The sequence below is a fragment of the Buteo buteo genome, chromosome 3 (genome assembly GCF_964188355.1).
Source record: "Buteo buteo chromosome 3, bButBut1.hap1.1, whole genome shotgun sequence".
Classification (NCBI taxonomy): Eukaryota; Metazoa; Chordata; class Aves; order Accipitriformes; family Accipitridae; genus Buteo; species Buteo buteo.
In genome coordinates this window covers 76,957,975-76,980,377 of record NC_134173.1, presented here as the reverse complement: position 1 = coordinate 76,980,377, position 22,403 = coordinate 76,957,975, and the positions used below count along the sequence as shown (strand labels likewise).

Here is a 22,403-nt window from a genome sequence, read left to right as displayed (position 1 = left end):
CACCGTGCATGTGTCCCTTCACCTTTCTTTGCATTCTCTCCCAAACACCAGGCTACCACATGGAGCCAGCACTTGGCTGAGCAGGCAGCTGCTTCTGAGCTATAACACTTACCAGGGCAGTCACAGAGAGCAATGGCAGCGAAGTAGTGGGAGAGGGCTTTAAAATGCTCCGACTTGACGTGGACCATGGTCGTCCAAGAGAAGGGAACGTAATCCTTCACGTGTGCCTGGGTCATCGTCTGGTGTACCAGTGAGTAGACATCTTCCACCTGTGGGGCATCAAGAGACAAGCTGCTAAGCCATGGGTTGAGATATAGGACATCCATCAGGAGACAGTGACAGCAGGCTGTCCTCTCCTGGGGGGTACTGGTGGCCACAGAAGGAGCCTCTCCAGTGGTGACAGCCCCACCAAGTCCTCTCCTCCTTGAGGTGCTCACCCTTGCCGCCTCCTGGGCAAGCTGCAGCCGGGTGAGGAAGTCGTGCTGGGCACGCAGCAAGGTCATCTTCTCAAAGACGCACTCCTGGACCTGGGCGACCATCAGCCGCACCAGCATGTTCAAGGAGGCGGCGCTCATATCCAGGCTGGGAGCGTTGGAGAAGTTTTCCTTCAAGTAGTTAAAGGCACCTGCATGAGGGAGAAGCTCCTGGTAGCCACCGGGCTTATAAGCAGGAGAGTAAGACTATGGGACCACCAAGGTTTCCCCACCAGCATCACAGGAGGAGAAGAGCCAGCAACCCCACTTGCACATCAAACACCTCACCATAACCAGTGGGTAAAAAGGTTGGGGGTTCCTCCCTTGCTATCTAAACCATCCTCGTGCCCACAGCTTTCCTCTCCAAAGCCCTGGGTGACCACAGTCCCAGGGTCCCTCTTTTCCCCAGCTGCTCACAGCCAGATCAGCATCTCTCCTCTCCCCAGCTGGGACATCCCTACTGCCACACGGCAAGAGAAAGCCCTTTGGGTGGCTGTTGGGTCATCCCAGCTCCTCTTCATCACACATAGAAGCAGCGTGGTGCCAGCTTACACTTGGTTTGTGGTCCCTTGGAGATGCCCTGTCCCCATCCCTCTTTGTATGACTGCTCCCTCCCCTTCTTGCACTCACGTGGATTATTCCCACCCCAGGGAAATGCTGCCTGCATGCCCCTGGGGAGCCGGGGAAGCGGGGAACCCACGTACCGGCCGCCTTCTGAAAGGCATCGATGGCCTGGTTGAGCCCTGGCAGGGATGCACGGTCCTGCCGCGCTCCGATCTGGGTGTGCAGGGCTCCGATGTTGAAAAGCACGCTGCCCTTCTCAAAGGCCAGTGCCCGCTGGTGGGATGGGACCCCCGTCAGGGAGTCGTACCTGGGGAAGGGAAGAGTCAACAGCTGCCCATCCCTGGCTCCTCACCCACGGACACAGGAGGAGCCTGGAGGGTTTTCAGTGCTCCGCGTGGGCTCGCAGCCATCGTTCCCATCACGGCTCATCCTTGTGGGGAATGTGCTTTCACCTGCCTCCCCTAATTAACCCACCCAGGGCGAGAACAAACCCAGCTCCCCGCGTCCGCCAGCCCTGGCTTTGCTGCCAAGGCAGCGATCCCTTCGCGGAGGCTTGGCCCCAGCTGCCTCCCCACTCGTAATGTCCCGGGTGGGATGGGGAAAGCTGCACCAACCAGTGGAAGAAGACACCCAGGCTTTTGGTGGGAGGGAAGAAACGGCTGTCGAGGAAGTAGAGCTGGTTGTAATACTCCATCAAGAGCTCGAGACCAGCTTCGTTGCGGCTCGGGGTGCGCATTGCCTGCGGGGATGGGAGACGAGACACGTGGGTGAGAGGAGAGGGGGAAAACAGGAAGGAAATGTTGGATTTATGGAGCTGCACATGCTGGCCAGCCTAGGGGTAGATAAACTCCACCTTAGTTATTAGATCAATAGGATCAGATCAAGAGCAGACAAGTGGCTGTGCAGCAGCAGGAGGCAGCCCCCCCCAACAGAGGTTCAGTTGCGGGAAAGGCCAGGGAGGCACCAATGCAGTGCTGAGGCACCCAAATCCAGAGCCAGCAGCCTGGGAGCTGTGCTGGAGGCAATGTTCATCTAAACCAAGCTGGGATTATTACTTTTTTTAAGAGAAATTCATCCAAAGTCTGATGAAATAAATGCTAGGGAAGAAATAGGATTTTTTGCTCTTAATAAAAAAGCCCTTGAGCTTTTGACCTGACACAAGGAGGAGGGTCAGAGCTCTCCTAACGCCTAATTTTAACCACAGGGCTTTTCCCAGCTCCTGGCTTTGCAGAGCTCTTCTCCCACAGCCTGAAGAGCAGGATCAGGCCCTTCACAAGGGCTTGAGCAAGCCTCTTTCCGCTCTCCCAGATCAAAGCTTCAAAGCAAGGCAAAACTTGAAGTTACTTATGAGATCTGTTTCATAGGACAGAAGAAAATTCACCTTTACTGGCTTGCTTTATATTTCCTCTTCTCCAAGTACTAGCTGGAGAGAGAGCAGTCATTTAGCCTTGCCAGGGGTGAACTAATATTCATAAGCCAGTAATGGATTGCATTGTAACTTTTATTGCTGTTCAGTTCTAGGATAGCAGGGAGTTAAAGGACGTGGAAAGAAAACAATTACTGAATGGTCTGTAATATTTTGTAACCTATGAACTGAAGCCGAGGTGCTCTAGCATGGGAATCCCACGCCCCAAGACACAAGGATAAGGGTGCAGTTTGGAGAGAGGATGAGGGGACCCTCAGGGCAAAATGTGGCACCTCCAACAGGCAATTCTGGACTTTGCAACTCAAGGGACACTGACCTGCCGTAGCTCCATGAACTCTTTGATTTCTTTTTCAAACAAGATGCCCTCCTCTCCATAGTGTTCACTGATGAGATCCTGGATGGGGAAACAAGAGAAGAGAAAATCCTGAGCCACCCTTCAAAACAGATTTTCATGCTATAAAGGGTGACTTTGGGTGATTCTGTACAAGCAACTTGCCAGCTCTCCCCACAAGGAAACCCACACCAGGGAAAACCACCTCCTCCCCTGCCCAGCTCTTGCTCTCCAGCATCTCCAGATCCTCATCTCCCACTGTCCCATGTTTTAAGTCCAGCTCCCACCCATAATTTTTTTTCTGCAGCTGTTCCAAAACAGAAAATATTTTGCAGCTGCTGCAGCACCTCCTTTACAGTGCCCAACCGTACCCATGTGCTGAAACATCCCCCAAAGTGCATGGTAACTCAAGTCCATCATCTTGCATCTCATCAAACATGTAAAACCCCGATGCTCACCTTCAGTGGTACCAGCAAATCCAGCTCCTTTGTCTCCTTCAGGCCCAAAGGGATCATGGGCACGCTGATGGACTCACTGGAAGAAGACAACAACCTATTTGGTGGTTGGTTTAAAAGCCTTGGAGAGACCCTGTGGTGTCAGGGACTAAAATGAAGCAGCTCTTTGCCCTGAGCTTCTGCTGCTCCTATTAAAGGGTAAAGCTAGAAGAGGACCTGACTCTGCACAGCAGAAGGATGCTCTTCCCAATGTGATGTTGGGAACGGCAGCGCGAGAGGGGAGGTGCGCAGAAAAAAAACCTGAAACCATCACCCTTATTCCTCCAGCTTCTGCTTTTCTGTCCATAACAAGTACAATAGCAACAAAATAGGCTCCAGTAACAAAGCTGCTTTAATTACCAGCCCTTGGGAACAATGCGTGATATGAGCACAGGTCACAGATTCACCCACTCCTACATGCTAATCTGGGCTTTAGCGCTGATAAGGACTTGCTCAAGCTGCAGTGCTGCACCTGATATTGAAATTTTCTACCTCTATTTAAAGCAGCTGTCTAATAATAGCTCTTATCACAGAGCCCATTCGATATTGTAAAATGCTTAAGATGACGACGACGCTGGGAACACCCAGTTGGGGAGTGATTCATGTTTCAGTATTAAACCAGGGCAGTTGTGCAGCACCGAGGAAGAAGCGCTGCAGGGTGACAGCCAGGAAGGACTATCTTTTGGGGGATTTAGCAGCTATTTTGATTTTCTGCTGCCAAGAAGTAAAGAAATGGTCTGTATAAGCAGCAGAGCCTGGAGCATGCAGAAAATTACAGCCCTGCAAAGAGCCCCAAAGCTAAACCCATTATCCAACTCCTGTATACGGAGATGGGGAACGGGAACCCACCGTAGTACCTGCAGCTCACATCGGCTCCACAAATGCTTTCCCTGATACTCATCTATCCCTCGGGGATGTCCCCAGCCCTGGCACCGAGCCATGTTACTGCATCCTCAGATACTTGGCCTCCCAGGGGACTGGTTTAAAGAGACAAGAAAGTTTGGCAGAGAGCATGATGGGAGGCGGGTCAGGCAGGATCAAGCCCTCGCCAACCCAGGTTTGCACAACAGCCTCATCTCGTTACCTCCAGAAACCACTGATAACTTGTTAGCACATCACTCATTAGTCCAGGGAGGAAAAGAGGCAAAGAAAGTTACAAAAACCTGGGGAGCGGGATAGGGAGGTTGCACCCATATTTTCATCTGTTCATACTGAATAAACAGCTTCAAGAGCTATAATTAGTGCAGAAAAGCCATTATTGCTCGTTCCCTAACAAGATTTCCGCTTGAATCCAATGCCTAGAGCAAACAAAGGGGCTTTTGTTCAGCCTGGGCAGGGTTTTGGGGTTGCTGCTGCCGCTGTTTTCTTTTTAAACCAGGGCAAACAAGCAGCAGGTTGGAAAAGCCAAGCATCCCTGATAGGGAAGAACTTGGGGAGGATGCATGCAACACAGGAGATGTTGCATGCATCCCTACTTCTAGCACAGAAAAAGAAGGCCCAGGAGCCAGGATTACATTCAGAGACTGCAAACAGACCCTCTGAGTGCAGAAAACACCCAAGAGTGGTGGAGATATGGGCTCCCTTGGTTTTCTCCCAATAGGAGACCCCGCGACCCTAACACAATCCTGCATGCTGATTGTCCTGGTCCTACATTAAATATCATTGCAGCAACCTGCAGGATGGAGACACTGATGCTCTTTGCACCTCTCTCTGTCCCCAGGAGTACAGCAATCCTCCCCTGAGGAGGACCATGCACTGGGAAAAGCATGGGGGGGAGGGACATAGAATCGTGGAATCATAGAATAGTTTGGGTTGGAAGGGACCTTTAAAGGTCATCTAGTCCAACCCCCTGCCATTAGCAGGGACATCTTCAACTAGATCAGGGTGCTCAGAGCCCTGTCCAATCTGATCTGGAATGTTTCCAGGGATGGGACATCGACCACCTCTCTGGGCAACCTGGGCCAGTGTTTCACCACCCCCAGTGTAAAAATTTTCTTCCTTGTATCTATAGTCTGAATCTACCCTCTTTTACTTTAAAACCATTACCCATTGTCCTATTGCTACAGGCCCTGCTAAAAAGTCTCTCTGTCTTTCTTATAAGCCCCCTTTAAGTATTGAAAGGCTGCTATAAGGTCTCCCCAGATCCTTCTGTTCTTCAGGATGAACAATCCCAACTCTCTCAGCCTTTCTCCATAGCAGAGGTGTTGCAGCCCTCGGACCATTTCCATGTCCCTCCTCTGGACCCGCTTCAACAGGTCCATGTCTGTCTTGTACTGGGGACCCCAGAGCTAGATGCAGTGCTCCAGGGGGGTCTCACCAGAGTGGAGTAGAGGGGCAGAATCCCCTCCCTGCTGGCCACACTGCTCTGGATGCAGCCCAGGATATGCTTGGCTTTCTGGGCTGTGAGCACACATTGCCGGCTCATGTCCAGCTTTTCATCTACTAGTACCCCCAAGTCCTTCTCGGCAGGGCTGCTCTCAATCTCTTCATCCCCCAATACATCTCCAGCCTGTACTGATATCAGGGCTTGTCCCGACGCAGATGAAGGACCCAGCACTTGGCCTTGTTGAGCTTCAAGAAGTTCACACAGGCCCACTTCTCGAGCTTGTCCAGGTCCCTCTGGATGGCATCCCATCCCTCAGATGTGTCAACCGCACCACTCAGCTTGGTGACATCAAACACCATCCACCCATCCATCTCAGGAAGGGAAGGAGCGGCAGTGGCTCCCACATTGCTGCAGCATCCCCAGTCTGTTCTGCCTCGGGGATTTCTGCTTTTCTCACCCAGTGAAATGGTGCTGCCAAGCCGCCCCAGCACGTTGGTTTGCTGCTGGCGAGCGTGCTAGGATTACCGCTCTGGTGAGTCAAGCCTGAAGTGGCTGGCTAAGCGTTTCAAAGCAACAGAATGTTTCAATTAACAAAGGTCTAACATCGGAAAGAGAGAAAAATAACCTAATACCCTCGATGGGAAAAGAAATCAGTGAGTAATCTGCACTGGGAACAGCCAGAACAGGACGTCGGGCTCCTGAGCAGCCACGCTTTCAATTTCTTCTGCTAAATACCTTATTTCACCCACTGGAAAAAACTCATGCTCTGCTGGGATGCTCAGGAAAGGGGGAGGATGCAAGTAAAGATGGTTGTTTCTGACCTATTCCTTCTGCTTTGGGACATCAGTGTCCAGAGGATGTACCATCCATCCCCGAACATCTAAATATCTGCTACGAAAAGCTGTTGAGTTTGCTCTCCTTGCAGCTCTATAAATGAAACAGTGACATTCCCAGGATGAAAAACTGTTCACAGCAGATATGGCCCATGCCCGTGTCCTCCCCTGTTCTCCAGCCACCACCTCATGGTCCCTTGCCAGAGCAATAAATCCTGTGCAGAACAGGGAAACAGAGCAACAGGTCCAAGGCAAGAGGCTGCCTTGCTCCCGGAAAAAGCGAAAGCGAAACAATAATAATAAGAATAAAATCCCAAGTGAGCAAGCTGCTCTTCCCACGTCACAGGGAGCTGCCTGCCTGGCTTGGCTGCTCGGTGTACCTGTCATTCTGGTACACATCCATGCTGCTGTTCAGCTCCTCCAGCTCCTCCTTCAGCAGCTGCAGGTTGGAGTTCACGTAGCTCAGCTCCAGGGCGACTGTCTCTTTGACCTTGTGGTTACTGGTGGCCCTGCAAGACAACACTGTGTGGTTAAAACCTCCCCCATTTCATCAATGCCTTTATTTATCAACACTTGGTTGCATTGATAAAGCGAGATTAAGTTACCCAGTGGTACAATACCAAGTGCATCTATCCAAACCTTCCTGCAGAACTGTGCCTCTTGCTCTGCACGCGATCACAGAATGGTTTGGGTTGGAAGCGACCTTTAAAGGTCATCCAGTCCAATCCCCTGCCATGAGCAGGGACATCTTCAACTAGATCAGGTTGCTCAGAGCCCCATACAGCCTGATCTGGAATGTTTCCAGGGATGGGGCATTGACCACCTCTCTGGGCAACCTGGGCCAGTGTTTCACCACCCCCAGTGTAAAAATTTTCTTCCTTATATCTAGTCTGAATCTACCCTCTTTTACTTTAAAACCATTACCCATTGTCCTATTGCTACAGGCCCTGCTAAAAAGTCTCTCTGTCTTTCTTATAAGCCCCCTTTAAGTATTGAAAGGCTGCTATAAGGTCTCCCCAGAGCCTTCTCTTCTCCAGGCTGAACAACCCCAACTCTCTCAGCCTTTTGGGACCAGGGAAGCCAGAGTATCCAGACCACTGTGCCCTGAGGGCAGAGGCCAGGCAAAACTCATTACAGTGTTGCACCCTACTCAGAGGAACCTGCTATTTCTGCCCCAGAGCAACATTCCCCTTGCCCATCCATGCTCCCGCCTCCAGTGTAGCTTCAGATTTGGCTATGAGTACTCAAGGTACTCTCCCACACCAAATAAAAGTGCTTTACAGTTGGGTGTGAGGAGGGAAAACTTATTTTTCAGCGCAAACAACCCTTCTGCAAGGGAAGAGGCTTGCTGTGTGCGCCCATTAGTAGAGCCAGACCCTGCTCTCCCTTCCCCACTTTTGCAGGTCAGGAGATGTAAACACCAAGGACTGATTTCAGCCGCCTGCTCCCAGCAAGACAAACTCCCAGGCTGATTATAACCTTCTTATCTGCTCCGAAGGAAAGCGGGGAGAGATAACCCAGAACTGACAGCCTGCAGTTGTCGGCTGAAAGGGGCTCTGGCTGCTCATGCTAAATCATGACAGGCTCCAAGAAAAACAACACATGCATGAGCTCTGCTCAGCCAGGGCATCGCTTTCCCCCACCTTTTGCAGAGCATGTTGCCTTTGACTTGTTTTTTCGTGGATAGCATCCTTCAGGGACCTTGCCCTGACCTGGCTCAGGGCAGTAGAAGGAGCTATGCTGTTTTTCTTTTTAAGATGCTGATCCTTTAGTGTCTCCTCCCCTGACTCCCCTTTGCTGGCATTTCCCAAGACCAAAGCATTTTTTTATTCTAAACAAACAAAGCAAAACCACAGCAGATCCAAAGGTCTTCAGGGCCGCTGCCATTTAAACATCCTTCAACATTTCTGCGATTCCCCATACAGTATCAGCACAGTAATCACCCTCTTTCCATATAAACCAGTACTTAGTCACTATTTTAGTCCTCCACGCATCACAAGACCTCCAGGACATAGGTGCATCACTGCTGTTGCTACAATTTTCTTCCACTATGAGTTAAAGAGAGTTTCCCCTTCTTGCTCCCAGCTGGCAACAATATCTGTTTGTTTTTTTTTTTAATTTCTTGTGTTACCAATAGCTGATTTGTAACCCAGTGACACCGGGGTAACATTTGCATACACACAATATATTTCTGATCAGTGCTTTCACCCCTGCTCCGCAGCAGATAGGATGTATCGCCCTGCAAAGCCCCATTTTGCTCTGCAGGATTTTGCACACACATGCAAGTTTTTCCAGGATTGGTCACCAGGTTCAGGTTTTGAAGCCCAACATCGCTTCGGGGCACTTCAGTTTTCACTATGCAAGTGCCACATGCAACAATTAAGAGCACAATACCTCTCAGAGAGGTAATTTAGGGAAGCACCCAATCATTTCCATGAGCAAACCTGCACTGAGGCACTTCATGCTCCCTGTCTGGGGCAAACTCTGATCTCCGTGTGACCATGCAGAGCTTACATAGCTCCATCAACCTCCTCAGTAAAGTTATCAGCTGTTTGCTTAGCTAACACCAAAAAAAAGACTTCTGATTTTTTTTTAATTTCTTTTTAAGAAAGTGGTTTATTGGCAACACCTTTATCTCCCTGATTGCTTCCTTCAGCCTCAGTATTTGAACAAGAAAGGAAAAGGTTTCCACTGCCTTTGCCCATTTATTTATCCAGCAAACAAACCCTCTTAACACTGCTGAGCAAACACCACGTGCGTTTTTTCCAACACACCATTCATGGCAACCTCTCCAGGAAAGGAGACCGATATGCTGAACAGAACAGTTCAGAAGATTATTTTTTTAAAGCAGACTTGCAGGGATTTTTTTTTTTTTTTTTGCAGAGGCAAAGAAACCAGCAAGTTCAGCTGCAAAGTCTGCTCCAGGCTGGGCAATCCACAGCTTTTTTCTATTTGCATTTAGCACTGGCATAGAGAGATGCAAAGGAAGTTTCTCTATGCAAGTCTCAAATCTATAATTTTTAAGCAATAACCTTTAGACTTACAACATAACACCCCCTTTCAGCCTTTAATTTCAGGCACTAGCGTGATTTTTTTTTCCCCTTCCGCCCCCCCAGATTTCCCATGTTTCATAAGCTTTGAGCACCGTAGTGCCCAGAAACCAACATTATTACTCAGCTGCAAAGTGGACTTGTGGGAGGGAGGAAAAGTGACTGCTACCAAAGGACATTCAAACTGCTGATCCAGAGAAAAAAAAAAAGCACCCCATTAGTGCATTTCCCTGGCCAAGTAATTAAGATGTTTTGCATCACATTTTTGCTCACTCCCCTGCACGCGGCTCCAATTCCCGCTGTTTGCACCAAAACCGTGGCCAGACACATTTCTGCTGAGCCAGCATATTTCCACACACACTTTTTTTTTTTAATAATAATAAAGGGGAGTCGCGTGGAGCAGCACATGTTGGGATTTCATGGCCTTTTTTTAATTATGTGAGGCACAGCAGCCTGGTTGAAGCAGTGGGGTATGGGGGCTGTAGCCTCATCTCCCCTGGGGAAGCCCCACCGCTATATTTCTTCCTATAGTTCGGTGGAGCAACTATTACTCCCTTCTTCCAGGTCCAATAGGCACACACCACTGATGTTAAATCATTCAAGTTCAGAAGTGAAAAGTCAATCTTATTTTATTGGGAGGAAGAACAAAAAATAATCAATGAACTGGCAAAATATACCAAAAAAAAGCTATTTTAGGGCAGCCTTATGACATTTTCTTATATTAACAGACCTGCCCACCCTGTATATGTGCTCCAATATCCTACAGGAGCTTGATACACATAAAAGTTACAAAAAAGGTCATCTTTATGTTAAAAAAAGATAAAATAGCTGCAAAAAGTCATGCAATTGCATCATGAACGCTCTACAGGGGAAGGAAGTAACGCACTGGCTCCGCTTCTGCTGGACCAGCTGCAATCCAAAAGCCATGCAAAGGTGCCAGCTTTTGCACCATCCCATAAATGCATTTTCCAACAGGGTGAAGAGCCACCGGACTGTGCCCATCTGCAAAGACATACCTGAATTTTCAGATTCTGCTCTGATGGAAGCATTGGGATGGGGACTAAAACTGGATTTAACCCACTTGTTGGGGTTATCAAGCAGGAGCTCTGCAGTTCGAGCTCAATCCCCATTAAACATTTATTCCCATTATTCCATCTGCTCACACCCTGCTTTGTACCAGGCTTCCAGGACATTAAAACTATAATTTTTCATTAAACTGCACAGCATCAGCATTGCACCGAATGGAGGACAGGCATTTCTAGGATGAATGCTGCAAAATCAAGGGAAGACTGAGCAGACCCCAGCCGTAGCCATGGAGTGCCAACATCAGCTGCCTGCTAGACATCAAGACCATATTTCTCCCCAAAAGCCAAATCCCTGGGCCAGAAGGATGTTTTGGGGACCAGGACTCACCTGAAGAGATTTTCTGCCCCCGCTCGCATCCTCATCTCCTTGTTGATCTGCTGGTTAATCCGCGCCCGGCGATGCTGTAGTTTGCTGCGCTGGGTCTGGGCAAAGGGGTCGCAGCCCTGCTGAAAGAGAGGAGCAGGGTCTCACCAAAAAAACCGCCATTTGGGGATTAAAAAGGGCATTTTCAGAGCCTGGCATTGCACTTGAAATAACAGTTTTTATTATCTAATACTACCTGTTGCTTACAGCAATTTATTTTCAAAGCTATTCAGAAAAGGCTTCCCAAATACAACCATGAAAGGATACAGGAACTAAGCATCTCCTTCCCAGGGTCTCACCATCCAGACACAAGACAAGACCCAGGGAGCTACAGATGAGCTCAATATAACCCTTGAGCTCAGGAACAGATGTGACCCTATGTCTATAAGCACTCCCACCGCCCGCCGGCTATAGGGGATTGAGTGCAGGCAGCAAGTCAAGAGTTCATGGGGGTGGAGAAATGAGTTGCACAAAGCAGTAAATTAATTCCATCCCTGCCTCCTTCCTTGGCTTCGGCTTGGACTTTCTGCAGACAGGGAAACACATTTAATCTCCAACTTCAGGAAATAACAGATGGCGATATCCCCCTGTCTCGTGGGGGCAAGAGGTTATTATGGGATGCCCCAGGCAAAGAGGTTGCCACGAGCAGGGTCTCCGAATCTAGGGCCACAAAAGCTCTGCCCAAGCAGACATGATTTCCATTGTGCGAGGAGAGGTTCAGATGGATGAAATGAGCCTCTAAAAGACCCCTGGATTAAAAAAAAAAAAAAAAAAAAGAACACCCCCTGTTTAGGAGGGCACAAGGCAGGCCAGTTTAAGAGGATGGAGACCACCTAGCCTGCTTTTCATACACCAGTGCAAAGCATGAGCAGATCCCTCCAGGGCATATTAAGATCCACTGTAGCACTAGAAGAAATTCCTCAAAGCCACTATTTCACCCTCTTGCTTCCCTTAGAAAACCTTTGTTTGCTACGCACATCGGTCTTACCCTGCTCCCCACTGCTTTCCCTCCACCAAGGCTGGTGGACCCCTTGCCTCCACATCAAGAAGGGGTTTCACCACCCAAAATACTCTACAGACCTCCAACAGTGCCAGCTCTCATCCAGTCCAAAACACCTTCTCAGCTAATTTCTTCCATGTAGAAATCTCAGTGGACTTCACCAGGTCTCACCTCATCCTCCAGGACAGGTCACAACAGTCTCAAATCCAACAAGCCAGGGCAACGCTTGGTTACCTCTCCAGAAAACACTGTAGGTCCCAGTGTTATTCTGGGAAAACTTACTACTACTACATTCTTTGACTTTTCTGGGGAAGTAGGAAAGGAAGAAAATAAATCCTTGCTCACTAATCAAAGCTGGTCCCATAGTTTTTTAAGTAGGGAATGGAAAATTTTGCATTTTCATGGACTTCGGCTTTCTGAAAATTAATTTCTCCTATTTGAAGTCCACTAAGTGGTGCCCCCTTTGGAAAGGGTCCAGAATTAACATTGGCATTTTCATTTAAGTGAAAGATTTGAGCTCCTAATTGGTATATTGGAGACCACGGAAACAGTCATTCCATCTGGTCCATAAATCTGCAGGCTTAGTGCTTTACAGTAATCCATGAATTTGTTGAAATTACTGAAGGAACAAGCTGGAAGCACAAGACCCTGATTATTCTGGAAAAGCAATTAAGTGGGACATTAAAGAAAGCAGCCCAGCAGCTGCACAAATCTTGGGTCAGAAGCAAATACAGGAACGGCTGGTCCAGAAGTGCTACCTCTGGATTTGCGCTGGGGAACCCACTCATCTTGCACATACCAATCACTCCCCAGGGAAAAATCCAGGAATTGGAAGAAAAAGGAAAAGGAGGAAGAATCCGACACCATGAAGCCCAAGAAGGGACCATGCCAGGTTGTCTCCAGCAAGAAGGAGCTGGGTCATTGCTGAACATGGCCCTTGAAAAAAACCCCAAAAAACAACAACAAAAACATTCCCCCAAAAACCCAAAACCAAAACCCAACCCAACCCAACCATGCAGGCACTACTCAAATCTGAGCACCCAGAGGCTCTCAAAGCAAAGGACACAGCACCAAACTCTTGTCCAGAAAGTATCTGCTCATGCAGCAGCCCAAGATATTGCACAAGCATTTCTTTTATTAATTAAAGGCTGATGATTACAAACATTGTGCCTTTAATGATGTTTCTTCATACAGTGTGAGATGTTAACCTATATATGGAAATTAAGGCTTAAGGGGGGGGAAAGATGCCATAAAGAGAAGGTGGTGCTTATTAAAATTTCAACAGCCCCTCAGGTTTATAGATGAGAGCTGTGCACGCTTGTCAGCTCCAGAGACACACAAGCAAAATGCATATGCAAATATGTCCAAATACATGCAAGTGAGCAGGATGCAGGCCCCCTCCCTCTGCCTCTAGAGCCACAAAAATCCATCCACAACTCAACAGCCCTGGTAGCAACTACTGGAGGTGGAAAGCACCTCTTCTCTGCCTCCAGCTCTTTCCACAGGAGGTTTCAGCTTTGAGACCTCTCCACTTCTTGCAAAGGTTTGCCTGAAAGCACTCAGAGGATTTCAAGATTTTTTCAGGGGAAGAACAAAAACTACCTGAATGCATGGGCAGGAGGCCAGAGGAACTGCAGGTGAGAGATGATGGAAGAGGCACAAGTGGAAAGACTATCCAAAACCACAGAGAAGGTCCATGAATGCCTCCTTGTCTGGAGGCAATGCAAGAAGCAGCTAAGTAAGAAAAGAAGCGAGATGCAGAGTGGCATGAGAAGACACTAGAATGACTCTACGAAATATTCAAAGACAGCATTAAAGCCTCTTCACTGCAAAAGCAATTAAGGAGTTTAACTAGTTGACTTGGCAGCTCCCAAGTCTCCCATGCCCAGCTTGAGACAACACCAAGAGGTAAAATTCAAGTCACCACAGTGTCAAAGCTGATGAACAAGAACCCTCTCAAGCACACAAAGAGAGCAGCACTGATAATTGTTAATCACTTCATCTTTTCACAAGGGCACAAAGGAGCTGACGTCCAGGAACGCTTGCAAGCCCTGATGCAGCTAGGGACAAAACATGGTTCAACCACATCCAGGACATCATGGCATTTGGATTTGCTTAGACTTCTCCCTCCAAGAGACACTAAGCCATTTGTAGAGCTGTGAGGTTTTTCTTCCCCATCTGAACACTGGCTGTCTTCTCAATCGGATTTAATGAGATCATTATCAATTCCCATCCAGGCTCCTAAGCCAACAGCAAAAAGGTACCGGAAAGTCAGGTATTGGAGCACCTGATGTAATACCAAAGCCTGGTGAGGATGTCGAGTCAGGATCTCGAGACTTGCTGCCCTTAGGGACTTTTTGTGATCTCCCCACACCTTGCTTTCCTCCTCACCCTTTATGAAGTAGGGTAACTGCAGTAACCCATGGGATTGCAACACATTTTGCCTCAAGAGGATCTGCCGTTGGTCCCAAAGCATTATCCCTGGCTGGTATGGACCAATATAAGCATTATGCCAAGGCCACCGTAGAGAACAACCAAACTTCGTCTGCAGCTGCTCCTGGAGCATTGCAGAAACAACGTTATTTCACAAATATGGGTGCAAGAAGGAAATTCAGCTCTAGAGTAAGATGTGAGTTAACCTGGGCTAAGCAAATGAAAGGAAACAACATCACAAGCAAAAAAGGCCATATTTAAGTCAAAAGGTAGATAAGGGAGATAGAGAGTCAAGCAGAGAGCATGCCCATCCTCCAACAGCTTGCATTCAAAGGAACCCAACGCTTTGCCTGTGCCCGTACTCTCCAAGTTGCAACCAAAACCTAGAAAGTACAGTAGAGAGTTTCTAAAGTAAGCAGTGATGGATTTAAGCATGCCTTACACAAGGAGACGATAGGGAAAAAAACCACCAAAACCCACTGCTAGGTTATAAAAGGGATTTTCCTTGCTTAATTCTTCTTTGTACAAGCTCTTGAGGTCAACCCTGTAAGGTCAGAAGAAAGATGTGTTATTTCAACCAGGCTCTTGGGCTTTGGGGTGCACCTAGGGATATCAATAGAAAAGTAAATTTGTGTGCTTAAGAAGTAGCCAGGTTGAACATGAGACTTCTTAGCCATTCTAGTTTAAAGCTTTTACAAAAGAGAAGCAAGCACATAACTCTTCCAGTAAGAGGCCATAAATTGTGTAGCAGCCAGGGAACAGCACAGCTCGTATGCACACAGAGGGTGGTGTATGTTAAGAAAGCCATGAAAATGAATGAGGTGTGGGTTGTTAAGTTATACAAGTTGTGTCCAGCTCTGAAGTTTATTGCCTCTGACAAAGCAGGACTAGAGCCAGTATTATTGTAGCAAGGCCATTTTATGCTCAGAAGACATCTGCCAAATAACATTGTGTTCAACCCTCGGCATGGAAAGATGACAGTGTTGCAGAAAGTGCTTAGCCAATGCCTCCACTTAAGGAAGAAAAGGAAAGAGGCCAGAAGACCCCTTCCAGAGGAGGCCAAGAGAAACAGATCCCCTTTGAGGGATGTCAAGGCTTCTGCCAACTCAAACCCTATCTTTGCAGGGAACATATACAATGATGTAACGGTGTTAACTCCCCAACACCCCTTCCAGTTCAAGAGCACCCATATGGGGCATTAAACAGGGCAATTACATGGTTAGGTTTCCTTCTATAAGCAAGTCCTTAGGAAATGTTTGTTTAGAGATAATCACCAAGCGACTTTGGACTTCACATCTCCAGTAAACACAAGGAGATGAAGCTTGGATATGTCTTGGGTGATGAGGCACACCTAGAGCTTCACTTGTGACACTGGTGCCAAAATACGGCCACCGCCTCCCAGCCTTCCCAGTACTAATGACAAACAAGCCTAATCACCTGTAGGAAGAGGTGGATGTCAGCAAGTCCAAAGGGCAAAGGCATGCACAAAGGGACTAATTTCTGTTCTTTCGTTTCTGCTAGGAGAACAGGAGCTCAGTTACTGGGAGCAACTGAGCAAAAGCAAAACTTGAGTGTATGAAGCAATCAAAGGACAACTGCAAGCTGTTACTGTGACACCTGTGAGAAGGGAAAACACAATCCTAGGACATGCTGTTAAAGTGATAAGCAAGAGAGAAATAGAGATGCAGATCCAGTTGCTTGAGGGGCTGCTGCATCCCTGTCCAGAGGAACAGGCACAGATAAGGAGCATGCTGGTAAAAGCCAGGCATGGATCTCTTCAGAGAAATGAGGAAGGGGTCTGCAGCTGGGAGTTAAGTTATAGCCCCAGTGGGTATTGCAGCAACAGCTCCTAGATACCTGCAGAGGTTGGCTGGATCACAAGATGTGCTCTACAGCCCACCTGCTGAAGCTTGGAGCAAGCCACGCCATCTCCAAGACCACCTTTAGCCACAAAACAGTCACCACCAGGACTTCTGCCAGTTAGAGTGGCTGGAGAGTGCCCACAGAATAGCAGGAGAAATGAAAGAAGTTTAATTTGCACGTAGACTGCAGACATTCATAATATGGCAGTGGTGAGATGAGTTGTCATCAGCTGCTGACCTAGGCTCTACAGCCAGCCCCACTGCCAGGCAGACAACCTTCCCATCTCCAAGGACAGGGAAGTTCAAGGAGAAAGCTGGAAGGGGAGCAGGGCACCAGCCAGTCCTGTATCTCTGCCATGTGGGTATACAAACATAGGGAGACCCTTGGTGCCAGGCAGTGCCATATATAAGGGATAAGCTGCTGCTTCAGAGAAGTAAGGCATTTTTACCCACAGTTCTCTCTTTTTTCAATGAGGGAATAACCTCATTGGATGGAAATCAATTACCTGCTCTAAGATTTGTCATTAAGATCAAGCACTGCACATAGGCAGCAGCACATCTGCACCGCAGTCCTGGTACCCCACGTCAGACAACACAGGCTCAGACCCAGTCTCACAATGCAGAGTGACATGCTTGATATTGGACAATCAGAGCTCAGGGACATAGCTGAGAACTAATGGCAGGATTAGGCCCATCTCAGCTTCCACTGCTCAGACCAACTGGGGAGATGGTGGATATCATGAATATGTCAAGCACAGCCCAGCTGCATTTAGCAAAGGTACCGGTGATGCTCATCTGCTACATCCCCTGAAGCCTCAACTGCTTCAGCATTTCCATTATCCCAAAGTGCTGCATATGTTCCTTAAAGCCTTAAGAATTATTTTAAGTTATCCATTCCAGGGAATGGGCAGCTTATTGCTTTTCCGAAGGGAAGGGAGTCAAAAGGCATCAAAAGTGTTATTATTCAACCCTTTCCCAGGGAAGGAAAAGGACATGGTTCAACAATTCTGTTGGACAACCTGGTGGGATTTTACTCATTTGACCTCTCCAGTGCTGCCCTTGTTCCCTCCTCACACCAACCAGTTGCTGAGGTTGGTTGCTTGGGGCATAAATACACCCCTCAGACAAAGTGGCAGGAGCTCTGCTGGAGCCTGGCTCCCCGTGTCTCACCTCCACTTCATCTCATCCTACCCCTGCAGCTCCCACAGGAGCCACCCAGGTGCTCCTTCTACATACACAGAGACAGAACTGGCAGTCAGAATAAAATAAATAAACTTTGGGGCCAAAGGCAAAGCCACGCAAGGCTACAAACCAAGCCTGAAATATCACCCGATAGCCACAAGAGTCATGCTCCAGATAGAGCCACAGCAACCTTTGGACATCATGAGTCATCCCATCTGCAAACTGTCCTCTCATGCAGTGGGGCAATTCCTTTAGGTAGGACTGGGATGGATGGGCAATACCAAAGCCGTGCTAGATTGGGTTTGTTGCTAACCCTAAAGGTCCTCAGTCTTCAGAGCTGTCTGCTCAGTGAATCCTGGGTGGTGAGCTCCCACAGCATTTAACACCACCAAGCGAGAGACCAACCAACCTTTCCAGCACTACCAGTCTGTGCTTACGATGCAATTAAAGAAAACAGCACGTGAAGGAACACAAGGTGCTGAAGCACAAGGAGACCAGACAGCTTGTGCCCAGGAAGCCTTCAACCCGAGCAGGGATGGTGAACGAAGAGTCAAAGATCAGTGCTTGGGAGGGTCAGGCACCAACCACGAAGCATAACTCAGGCAAAGCTGGGCAATTCCATGAGAGTTGGTCAAGTCCAAGCTCCGTTTGCTCTCCACTAAATCACCCTGCTTGCATCAAGGCACACTCCAGAATATCAACATTTGCTCTGTAGTAAAAGCTAGAGAAAAATACCTGTGCAGAGACAAGGAACAGCCAAAGACGACAACAATTTCTACAGTTCTAGGAAGCATTGACACACAAGCTACCACTGTCACTAACAGAGGTACCCTTGATCCATGACCCCAACTCTGTGCATTGAGCACATGGTCTCTATGTACAACCTCAACCCTACAGATCTATACCCAGTAAATGCTTACAACATCTCTCACCCGAAAAAAAAGAAGAAAAAAAAGGGCAGGTACTTATTTTCATCCACTCTCAGGGCAATAATATTTCCTAACACAGAGTTTTGTCCCCCAAAAGGGGTGTTTCCAAGTGCACAGATGATCCAGCAGCTGGAAAACTTGCTGTAGAAATAGGCTAACTGGAGCATCAACCTCTCAGCACCAGTTTTACTTCCAGAACCACACTAGGCTAAAAGCTATTTTGATAGAGTCAGAGCTGTCAACTGGGATTATTATTCCTCTTTGCAACCCACGAGTTTGAGTCAGGTCAGCACAGGACAAGTGGCCAAGTGACCCTGGTTTAGCCGCGTTAGCCCGTGGGATAGAAAGCAAAACAAAAGCCAGAGAACCACTCCGCACACAAAAGCAGGTTTTAAAATTTTCCTTTTTAAAAGATTATCGATAATTTCCTTCTCCTCCCAGCCAAGGGCATTTCAGAAAGTAATACGGGCTGTTACTACAAGACAACCAGTAGGTCACAACACATGTTTTTGCTCCCTGGACATCTATTTATACATAAAAGTCCCTATCATGAAACTAATCTCATGAAGCAGTCCGGCTGCAAGCTGTTTTTCTGTGGGAGACATTACCAGCTAAAACCTCTAAAACCTTTTATTGAGAATATGGTTACATCACACAGCCTTTTAACAAATGAGTGGAGGATTAAGGTTTTAAATTTCCCAACGAAGTGCCCTCACTGTTGGCTAATGCACTCAGCAAGAGGAAAGAAAAATAAAATGGTGGGGGGAATAAAAATACAGGGGATTGCGTTTTTAAACAGCAAAACCTTCATCCAGAGTTTGAATTTTAGGAGAGTGAAACTGCTCCGTGGAGCTGGGGGAGGCACAGGGCATCATGAGAGCTGAGGCAGGATGCCAGCAGGAAACAGATGTATTAAATCTTCTGCCCCAGTACATGAACCCAGGCAAAAAAAAAAAAAAAAAAAAGTCACCATCACAGCAGCATTTGGGATCCCCTGCAAAAGAGCAAACATGCAGTGGCCAGCATTCACAGCTCCTGATGCTCTCAGGGTGAAAAAACAACTAGAAGAGACTATATTGGTAGTTTCTTCTAAATAAACAACTGATATCATTAGTAGGAAATCTAATCAGGTGATTACTTTTTTAATTAAAAATAATCATGTTATGACAGATGCTGCATATCCTCTGCCAGTTCCCCCCCTCCGCAAAGCTTTGCGATATTTTCCTATGTTATTCTCCTCTGTGCTACTGTCCAGTAGATCCAATCAGGGTAAAACAAGTGCTCATACAAGGGAAATGGTGTGTCTGTACGCAGAATAAATTGGAAAAAAAAAGTTCTGCTAATCTTTCCTTACAATAGCAGCACCTGCTATTTAGACAAGGCCCTGGGTAAACACCAACCTGGTTTAAGGTTGCAACCTCTTTAGCTGCAGTCAAAGAGGCCAGGCTCAAGTGACTCAAGATCAGATTGATCCTTGTTCAGCCGAGGTTGCAATCTCAACCCTTGCTTAAGAAGAAAAACCCACCTCTGTCTGAGTTCTGCTTTTTTGGTTGTTGGGGGTTTTGGGGGGGTTTTTAGGTGTTGGGTTTTTTTGCCAACGGGCCGCAGAAATGCCGCTCTCCGCTGAAGAACAAGTTTTGAAAATTATATACTTGCAAGAAGAGATCAGATTACAGGGCAAACTCACTGCAGGTTTATAAAGCTGGCTCCCAGGGGACAGACCTAACGGAAGACACACTTAAACAGCTCCAAAAAACTAATGTTTACTCATCTTTTCTTGCAACAAGCAGTGTTCTTCAAAGCCTCCTCAACCCCAGGAGCGTGCATTGACACCCAAGGGACAGCAGAGAAAGTCGAGCAGCGGGTTTGATGGCAGCCCGAGGACAATCCCCATTGGTTTCACCCCGCTGTTACTAATTAAACGAGTGACGCCAGCGGAGCTATCGGCCCCATCTCGCACGCATAGCCAGGCCGCCGTTGCACCGACTTTCCTTGCGGGCAGCTCCCGGGGAGGGGGGAAGAAGCGTGCCAGCGAGGAACACCCTGCCCGGTACCTCCGACGGTGACGGAGCAGGCAGTGCTTGGCTGGACCATCTTCTTATGGGCAGGAAGGAAGAAAAGCCAAAATAGAGGAGAATTTGGTTAAAAGAAGTCACTGGTAAGCTTGCAGGTAGAGCCAGTGGAGGAAGATGGGGTAGAGGAGCAGAGTTTAAGAGATGAACTATGAGACGGTTGTGTAGGGCTGCCTATGGATGCTACTGGACCCATTTCAATCACACACCAAGCCCTTTCCCCATCCAGCCCTGCCCCGACACCCCTCAGCACGGTTTGATGGCCCCACCACCCACGGGGGACCACCATCCCCACGGACCACCCGTGACACCCCCACCGCCGTGCCCTCACCTTTCGGGTGCTGCCGCTCTTCAGGGCTTGCAGGAGGACGAGGCTACTTGCCCTGTCCCCTTCCTCGCCACCGTCCGGGCTCTTCTCTTCAGGTGGCATCATCTCCAGTGGCACAGCATCCACGGGCTGAAATTTGGGGGCAGGGGGGGCACAACTGGGGGCTCCTACCTGACCTTATTGGGTGGCTCTAGGGCTTGCTGGACCCCCTCCTTGGGCTTCTCTGGTTCTCCTGGCCTAGCCCCACACCCTGCTAGCCCCCACGGGGTGTGTGTTTGTGTGTGGGGGGGTCAGAGCCCAGTCCTGTCCTGGGTGAGGGGGCTTAAACCCCCTGTTAGCCCCTTCTCTCTTATACTGCAAATTTAGGTAGATGCAAGCCCACAGCCTGGTTCCCCTCATGCAAAGTTACCTCAGCTGAGGGGGGGGGAGAGGAGGCAAACCCCCACAGACCCCCCCTTTGCAAGAGATACCCCAGATTGGGGGGGGTGGTGTGGGGGGCAACCCCCCCCCCTTGTAAGAGTTACCTCAGATGGAGGGTGGGGGGGCAACCCCCCACCTGCAAAAGCTACCTCAGAATGAGGGAGGGGAAAGCGTCAAACCCCCCCAACCCCCCCCCAGACCCTCTTTGCAGTGATGCTTCAGCCAGGGGGTACCCCCCCAAAAAAAAAACCCTCCCGTACAGAGATGCCCCAGCTGGGGGCAAACCCCACAGCCCTACACCCCCCCACCCCGGGGTGAATAAAGCCCCAGGGCCCCCCCAAAAGAGACAAGACTCTCCCCCCCCCCCACCCCCGCTCACCCCCTCAGTGCCCCCGCCCGGCGCTGCCGGTCCGGAGCAGGCGACGCTGGGCATAAGCAGGGTGTTGGGGCGGGACGGAAAGCGTCTTCGACCAATGGGAGAAGGGAACGGCGCGGATCGGCGGGGGCGCTGTCCAATGGGAGCGCGGGACGAGGGAGAGGCGGGGAAGGGAGGGGGGAGGAACGGAGCGGCTCGGGGAGGGGCGGGGCGGAGGGGGGCTTGTCGCCCCTGGCAACGGTGGGAATTAGAACGCCGGCGACGTCACGGGAGGGGCGGGGCCTCGGGGAGGGGGGCGGGGCGCCGAGGCCCCTCCCACGGCCGCAGCTGGGTGCGCGCCCGCTCCGCCCCCAGCCACATCTGGGCGCTCCCCCCTCCACGGCCACATCTGGGCGTCCCCCCCCCTCCAAAATCTGGGCGCTCCCCCCTCCACGGCCACATCTGGGCGTCCTCCCCCCCCCAACCCGTTTCAGCCCCTCCAACCCCCGCACAACATCTGGGCTGCTGTGGCGGCGGGGGGGTGCAATAAGGCAGCACCCATCGTGTACACCCCCCCCCCCCCAAGGCAGCTCCAGCTGCTTTCTGCCCCAATTCTGTGTCCCAGGAGCTCGGCCACATCACCCCCCCCAAAAAAAAAACAACCCAAACCCAAACATCTGGATGGTGACGCTGCAGCTCGCACAGCTGCCAGAGCAAATTCGGCGACACCTGGATCTGCTCTGCCCTCGCCCTGCTATAACCATTCGACACTGCTCCTGTACAAAACACAATATAAGGCAAAATACAATATAAAAAAAACCTAAGAAATAAAATACAATCAACTTTCTTACTTTTTCCAGCCAGATACAGGCAAAT

At 49.1% G+C, this 22,403-nt stretch overlaps 1 protein-coding gene across 1 annotated transcript in view; it reads right to left on the bottom strand.

The window, feature by feature from the left end:
* The window catches only part of RHPN1 (rhophilin Rho GTPase binding protein 1), a 31,316-nt gene extending 9,994 nt beyond the window's left edge, over positions 1-21,322 (bottom strand). Inside the window, exons 1-9 of the mRNA XM_075024074.1 lie at positions 20,756-21,322; positions 10,911-11,029; positions 6,828-6,956; positions 3,253-3,328; positions 2,780-2,857; positions 1,652-1,776; positions 1,178-1,344; positions 438-625; positions 113-269 (exon numbers count right to left, since the gene is read on the bottom strand). Coding sequence (XP_074880175.1) covers positions 113-269; positions 438-625; positions 1,178-1,344; positions 1,652-1,776; positions 2,780-2,857; positions 3,253-3,328; positions 6,828-6,956; positions 10,911-11,029; positions 20,756-20,857 — 1,141 coding nt within the window. The 5' untranslated portion in view covers positions 20,858-21,322. The remainder of the gene's footprint in view (positions 1-112; positions 270-437; positions 626-1,177; positions 1,345-1,651; positions 1,777-2,779; positions 2,858-3,252; positions 3,329-6,827; positions 6,957-10,910; positions 11,030-20,755) is intronic.
* Positions 21,323-22,403: the final 1,081 nt, after the last annotated feature.